The 7,354-nt window shown below is 39.7% G+C and overlaps 2 protein-coding genes across 8 annotated transcripts in view; one reads left to right on the top strand and one right to left on the bottom strand.

Moving 5' to 3' along the window:
* LOC107747576 (LETM1 and EF-hand domain-containing protein 1, mitochondrial) overlaps positions 1–1,287 on the bottom strand; it is a 24,183-nt gene extending 22,896 nt beyond the window's left edge. For all 6 annotated transcript variants that reach the window (XM_016562167.1, XM_016562169.1, XM_016562168.1 and 3 more), the window contains exon 1: positions 993–1,287. In XM_016562167.1, the coding sequence (XP_016417653.1) occupies positions 993–1,071 (79 nt within the window). In that variant the 5' untranslated portion in view covers positions 1,072–1,287. The remainder of the gene's footprint in view (positions 1–992) is intronic.
* Positions 1,288–4,369: 3,082 nt separating this feature from the next.
* Positions 4,370–7,354, top strand: part of LOC107747575 (histone-lysine N-methyltransferase NSD2-like) — a 20,050-nt gene continuing 17,065 nt past the window's right edge. For both annotated transcript variants that reach the window (XM_016562165.1, XM_016562164.1), the window contains exons 1-2: positions 4,370–5,167; positions 5,314–5,506. In XM_016562165.1, coding sequence (XP_016417651.1) covers positions 4,427–5,167; positions 5,314–5,506 — 934 coding nt within the window. In that variant the 5' untranslated portion in view covers positions 4,370–4,426. The remainder of the gene's footprint in view (positions 5,168–5,313; positions 5,507–7,354) is intronic.

The raw sequence follows: 7,354 nt of genomic DNA, 5'->3' as shown, positions 1-7,354 counted from the left end.
TAATTATGTCCCCACTGGATGCAACAAATGCCTCATTTGTAATGGGTTTTATTAGTTTTGTCTCATCGTGCCGGGAGACGGCATCACAGTATGGTGAGGGGCGTAACATTTCCGTCACACGCTTGAGGTATTCGGTCAATCACAACGCACTGGATAGCTGGCTAATCAGAGCACACCTCGCTTTTCAGACCGATTAGTTTTGTAAAAATCGACGCGTTTCAGAAAGGCGGGGCATAGAGGAGAAACAATAATGTACAGTATGTGGAAAATAATGTTTTTTTTTTTACTTTAAACCGCATAAACACATTTCATTACACCAAATACACAAAATAATGTTCTTTTTAGCAGCATCATATGACCCCTTTAACTTACAGTAACAGAGCGTGATGACACAAAAGCACAAGCACGTGTGACACTGACACTAACGCGCAGTTACAGTGAGCCTCCATTATCATCTGTACAGTGTACTGGACGCATCCCTCATACATTTAGCACATGAAAACGTTTAAGTCGGATGGTTCTCGGTGATTATGACTGATTCAGTCTGTGAGGCGGTACAGTTAGCTTGTTAGCTAATCATTTAAGCCTCTCATTTCACCAGTCGTTTAATAATCTTGCAGGCCAGGTTTGCGAGCTAAGTGGCTAGGTCGTGAACTCTACGATTTACACGACTGTAGTGTCTGGAGGGACTCTTTTCATAAGACATTTAAAGTATACATGGTAGGTCTGAACATGTCCGGTTTGAATAACACCGTAAACGAATCAAGGGAATATTAAAGTCCCAAGGCCTCGTCGGTTTTGCTATATAAATAAAACTGGTCACAGTATGTACGTTATATCAGTACAATGTGCCGCATTTTGACAGTTCATAAGGCTCGCTGTTCGTTTCAATAGCTACACAAAGGCAGAGGGAATTACGATATTAACCATTCAAATCGTATTACTAATCACATACTAATCTATCTCCTGTAATTAACAAATAATAGTATTACCTTTTCTGAATTCGTTCTTTAATGACCTAGATGTTTTCAGTAAAGGAGTCCGAGATCTGGTGAGCAAAATCGATGCCATTCTGTTCCCGTCTGTGTGGATGAAAAGGCGTCAAACGTTTATGTAAGATTTACAGTAACGCTGAGTGGACGTAAAGAGGTAATACACTGACGGGTTTATGAGCTATCCACAGAAGTCATAGTCCCGAGCTCTTGGCTCATGCCCTTGTACCCTCCTCGGTGATTCAAGCGATGAGTTTGCAAGCGTTCGGCATTTGCTTCCGTCTTCCTGTGGGTTGAGCTCAGCCGCCAGGGGGCGTGGTGCAGTTGCTGCCTATGAAGGTGTCAGGACTGACCGAGAAGAAACGATGAAGCGCAATCAAATGTCTGGACAAAGCAGACTCTTGAAACTCTAAATGAGTTGACAAACAGTGCATGATTAGCGTTCTGATATCCGAAAAAAGCTAGACATTGTGTAATCCTAAATTCTAAATGTTACTGGCAATGATGATGTTGCACACACCACACACAAGCAATTGACACTTGTTTTAAGTATGTAATAATACTAAAACAGATTTTTTTTTTTAACAAAAGCGTCTGCTAAATATTCTTCTAGAAACGGAAATGAAATGGGTATAAACTGCTTTTGAAACATTTTAATGGTTTGTGAACCCTGGCCAATAAGGCGCCACGGTTGCCAGATCTCCATATAAAAGCTAGCAAATTGGTATGATATAATATGCTCAAAAATACGTGACTTGTCTCACTAAAATGTCTAAATAAGCGAACTTAGTTTAATTTTTTCCCCAGGGGGCTAACTGCGTGATTCATTTGTCTATTTATTGTAGCATGATGTACATAAAACATGCCATTAGCTGCAATTTAATTGTGCTGTTTTAAAACAATGTAATGTTTCACATACAACTTACCATCTAAATCAATGAATACATCTTTGTTCATATACATGAATTGTACATTAATATTTTGGAAATAAGACCAAAAAAAAACGCAACCAATGTCTGTAAGCGCCTTAATAAATCAACAAACCAAAAGACGTTTGTACCAAGCGGACATGGCAACACAGTCTGGCGCGCTTATTTTCTGGTTGCCAGACACTCTTTGCTTGAGTGAAAATTGACTACACGCTAAAAGCATATTAACTGGAAAAATTAAAAATATATATTTAAAAAGAAAATTACACATTTCAGTATTGGTTTATGTTTAAACAAAAATGGCAACAAATGAATTCCAAAATGTTGTCGTTATTTTTATACAATGACGTAAAACTCAGCATTCGCCACATTTTCTGTGTGTAACTGGCAACAAGATAACGAATTCCCTCCCGCAAGAGGTCTGACGTCACATGGTGAGAATTGCCCTCTTCTGCTCGAGCAGTGATCTGTGTCGCTTTGCCATTTTTCGAAATAAAAACAAAAACAGATGATCTCAGAATCTCATGGCTTCATCTTAAACAACGAACTTGCGATGAAGTTTGGAGTGCGCCACGGATAAGTGAAGATGTTCGACGGAGAGTCAGCCGCGAAGAGAGTGATATTTGAAAAGGCCGGTTGAATTGTGCCGTCGCGTGTCAGCCAATCGGATGTGAGTATTTTTGGCGCTGATTGGGATGAGAGAGTTTCCCGCAAGCTTCTCAATACACGTCGGGAGTAATGGAGATGCTGTAAACAGGTTTATTTTCCCACAGGAATAAATCGTGGCACGTCATAATTACGGGGATTGCTGTCTATTACACGCTGGGGTGGGATGTTAGAGGTTTTCTTTCACGGATAAACGAGTCGTTTTGTAGTATGTCACTGGCTGAGGCAGCTGCAGCTGTACCTCACTTGCTAGCTGGCTAAGCTGTAGTTCGCGAGGTTTGTCAGCTTCAGTTTGAAGAATAAATAATTCCTGAGTTAATAAAATGTACCATATGGTTATAGTATGTATTACAGCCCCAGACACATCCTCAGAGATTACATATTTAATAGCGTAGAAATGTTTGGACCTGCACAAGTGTTTTATGTGTTTTGGCGATGCATTTCTTTGCTACCATCATATTAGCTCTACACTGTTACTTTCACGGACCTATGGCTTGATATCTTTTACTCCACTTTGTATACATTTCCTTACATCCGTCTGGTCTTTGAAGTGTTGCAGCATTTTAAACCGAGAGCACAATTCCCACTGAATGTGTTTTAGTTTCATTTTGGTGTAAAAGTTTGTATTAACGAGAGTTATTTTCTTTCAGTTTGCTGTGGGCTATTAGGGCGGTTAGGAGAGTCCATCACTGACTCATCCATAATCTTCCTTCATTGATGTTAACGAGGCATCCTGACCGCTCATCCTGAATAACAATAGCTCGATAACTGCCTCTTGTTTAGGACCGAACGGACATTTACATTTGAGCAGTCACTGTTTTACATAAAGCTTTGCTTGGGTTATGTTTTTATTCACTTTTTAGATATGATTCATTTATTGCCCTTGTGCATGTTACAAATCAAAAGCGGTACGTTTTTTTTCTTTATTTCGTTGATATAAAGCTCGCAGTGCTTATTTTGTATCGTTTGGTTTGTATCAGTGGGTTTCCTTTCAGGATTCATTTGAGGAGGTTTGTGCATTGAACTGAATCAAAGCGGCTGGCCACCCACTCGCGCACTGCGAATCCTCCACGGAAGCCATTTTAATGTGGGACCAAACCATTCCAGTTCTCAAACTCCATCCTATATATATATATATATATACACACACACACACACACACACACACACCGTAGTCATCATTTGAAGTGGATCAAAAAAAAGTTTGTTTTAGGACAACTTTGAGGTTTTGATCCACTTCAAATGTTGACTATAAATATGATTTATTTTAGTTTACGTGTGCATACTTTTTAAATTAATTTGTCCTTTTTTTATGTAGTTGAGGACTGATTGTAAATGTTTCATTTTGTAAACCTCTATTGTTTTTGTCTTTTTCAGGCCCCTGGTTAGTTATGACAGATAGTAAGGGGACATCACTGCCTGCAATGCCAGAGCCCAGGAGTCCTACCACCATGAAACAGCCCTCTGATTCACCTGGTGGACGTAAGGGTCGGGGTGATGGGAGCACTGACCCTACTATGCTCATGGGGACCAAACCATTCCAGTTCTCAAACTCCATCCTCGCCATAATCCACTCAGTTCTTTCACCTAACCACAGTGTCCCACACGAACTGTAACTACTGGTTATTTGTGGCTATTTAGGACCTGCAGCTTGCAGTAGTCGCCACAGGTGCAGTGGTTAGAACAATTAATTCGTATTTTCGATAAACGTCGGCTATGTTTGTTCTCGTAATCTTTTTACGTTTTGTATTTTTAAAATGTACCTGTTGAGGACTGATTGTAAATGTTTCATTTTGTAAACCTCTATTGTTTTTGTCTTTTTCAGGCCCCTGGTTAGTTATGACAGATAGTAAGGGGACATCACTGCCTGCAATGCCAGAGCCCAGGAGTCCTACCACCATGAAACAGCCCTCTGATTCACCTGGTGGACGTAAGGGTCGGGGTGATGGGAGCACTGACCCTACTATGCTCATGGATAAAGCCGCTACCCAGATGGCAGCTACACCTCAAGAAAGTGTTTTGCAGATGATTGGCAGTCATGGTCATAACCACACCCATGAGCGGCTAAAGGACCTGACTTCCCGTTTGTTAAATGGCGATCAAGACAAAATTCCAAAGCTCTGTGCTGCCACAGCTGCACAGCCTCTTCTCAAAGGGGTGGAGCCTGTTCCTCAGCATGCCAGCCCTCCGAGGAAGTCCAGTGTTTCTCCTGAACTCACTTTTAAAATAACCAAATGTGTGGTAAATCTAGGTGGGAAGACAAACCGATTCGGGGCAGATTATGCAGAGGAGGGAACAGAGGAGACAAATGCACCTTTGAGACTTTCAGAAGGTTTTCTTGCCTCTCCAACTGCCATGAGAGAAATACGAAAGAAGAAAGGGGGGCTTGTAAGGAAGAGAACTCCACCAAATCACAGAGAGTCAATTTTAACCCCTACTGAGAGTTCTGATCAATCCCTTCTACTGCAACCCACCATAAATTCTAATGACCACACCACTGAACCATGTGTTCTCCCCACTGAGTCTGATGAGCAGACTGATGGCGAGATACCTGCTAGTGTAACTGCCATCCCAACCCAGGTATGGCTTATTGGCTCTTAATGGCTCTTCGACTGTCTTTAATGCAAAATAAGTTGTTTGTCATAAGGAAAATATGTTTACCACTTGTGGAGGGGATTCTCTTTTTTTTTTTATGGGTCTTACAGTTCTTCATTTCTGTCTTGTAGGGGCCTATGTCTGACTGCGAAGTGAATGATGTTGCACAGGGTGTGGATGATGTGGAATTGAGTGGTACAGAGACACAACCCCGTGTGCAGTTCTCAGTGGGGGATGTTATCTGGGCCAAAGTGTCTGGATACCCTTGGTGGCCATGCATGATCACTACAGACCCGGAGATTAACATGCACTTTAAGTCAAAAGGTAAGGTGTGCTAGATCAGTTGACGTATTGTTCTTACCATTACCATATTGTCAACCAACAGATTTTCATCATTACTGTCTTACTCAATTTCTAACAGTTTGTGGCAGTGCATGCTAGTATGAAGTAATTTTAAGCTGCACTTTTTTATAATGATCCATATTTATAGACATGGAAAAGCAAAGAATATTAGATAACTCGATCAGTAACATTAGGAAAATTCTAACTGCAAACTGATAGATATAGATATAAAAAAAACAATGAGTCTGATGTGGAAAGTAATAGTGCGAGAAAGTAGTGTTAAAAAAAGCTTTTAATTGAGTTTTAAAAGTTGCAAAGGCTACTTAAGAGTGAGATCAGGAGTTTAGATGCCATGGCACTGCATGTTTTGCCACCCATGGAGGAAAGTCAGAATCTAGGGGATATCAAGGAAACGGGCCAGTTGCATAAACATAGACACTATGTTAAGACTGTGTCTTAAGAACTAGTTTGACCAACTAGCAGTTAGCAAAGAGATAATCAGTCTCACTTTTCTGATTAAAATTGGGCCAATCTACATTTTTGTTATTGACTTTAAACAGTTATGACCAATCTAGAAGAAAACAAATTAGATGGCTAACTTTTTAAGACTAGTCCAAGCAGTTTATGCAACCGGCCCCAGCTGAAGTAGCTCAGAGACTCAAGGAGCAAGGTCATTAAGGGATTTAATAATTACAAGAAGTGCTTTGTAGTAAATAAGAGATGAAACGGGTGGCCAGTGCAATTTAAACAGGATTGGGGGGGTCGATTACGATGGTTTTGGTGAGTAGGCCGTAACCAAGCTGTGAAGTTATGAAAGCATGTACCAGAGATTCAGTATCTTTTGGGCTAAGAATTGAGCAAAGATGTGCAGTTTTCACAGAATTAAAAGAATGCTGCCTTGACCAGATAGTTGAAATGGACTGAAATTATGGGCTGACAGCATCAGTGTAGTAATGTGAACAGAATGCATTTAAATATTGAAAAGAAGAGCAGAAGAAGGGCCGAAAACAGATCCCTGGGGGACTCCATGACAGGGTTTCCACGGGTCTTAAAAAAAGTCTTAAATTGTACAAGAAAGTCTTAATTATGATTTCAAGAGGTCTTAAATTTGGGGACGGAAAGACCAGAATTGCGATATGGCTGAATGTGACGATTAAACTTCAAAAGGCTATGATTTCATGAAATAAACACGAGCGCTGCACATTCAAAGTCCTGTGCTGCGCTGCTTTGTGTACTGCAGCTACCGAGGAAACGGTTATATTTCTACCAAAGATATTATCGAGTATATCGCGAAAAGCAAACAAAACACCTACAGTATGCAGTGTTTCCCCTAGGTTTACGGCTTTTTCCTTTTTGTTTCTTCTGGACTCCTTTTTAATGGTTAAATTGTATTAATCAAAAAGCATGTCTAACTAATTAAAATCATGAAACTTAAACAATTTAACATCAATTTATTAAAAGTTTATCAAAAATTGCATGTTTAGGGCCCTATGAAATGTTTTATTTTTTCCAACCTTATGTTTTATTGTTACCAAATTAGTCTATTAAAATGCATTTAGAATTATATAATTCAAGATATGGGGCAGAAAATTTATATATTTATATAATTTCATAAAGTAAATATCACACGAAGAGTGCCGGTTTTTTCTCCAAAAGTCAGCATGATTACAAATGTGATATTGATTTTATACAACAGTTCAATAAACAAGAAGTTAATATTAAGAGACTTACGTTTTAGACACCATATTTCCTGTTTTTGCTCTCTTTCTCCAAAAAAAATAATTCCAAACACAGCCACAGCACTGTTTTGCGTCTCTGAGCAACACAGCA

The sequence above is a fragment of the Sinocyclocheilus rhinocerous genome, unplaced genomic scaffold (genome assembly GCF_001515625.1).
Source record: "Sinocyclocheilus rhinocerous isolate Xijiao unplaced genomic scaffold, SAMN03320098_v1.1 scaffold469, whole genome shotgun sequence".
Classification (NCBI taxonomy): domain Eukaryota; kingdom Metazoa; phylum Chordata; class Actinopteri; order Cypriniformes; family Cyprinidae; genus Sinocyclocheilus; species Sinocyclocheilus rhinocerous.
This window is presented reverse-complemented; position numbering and strand designations above follow the sequence as displayed.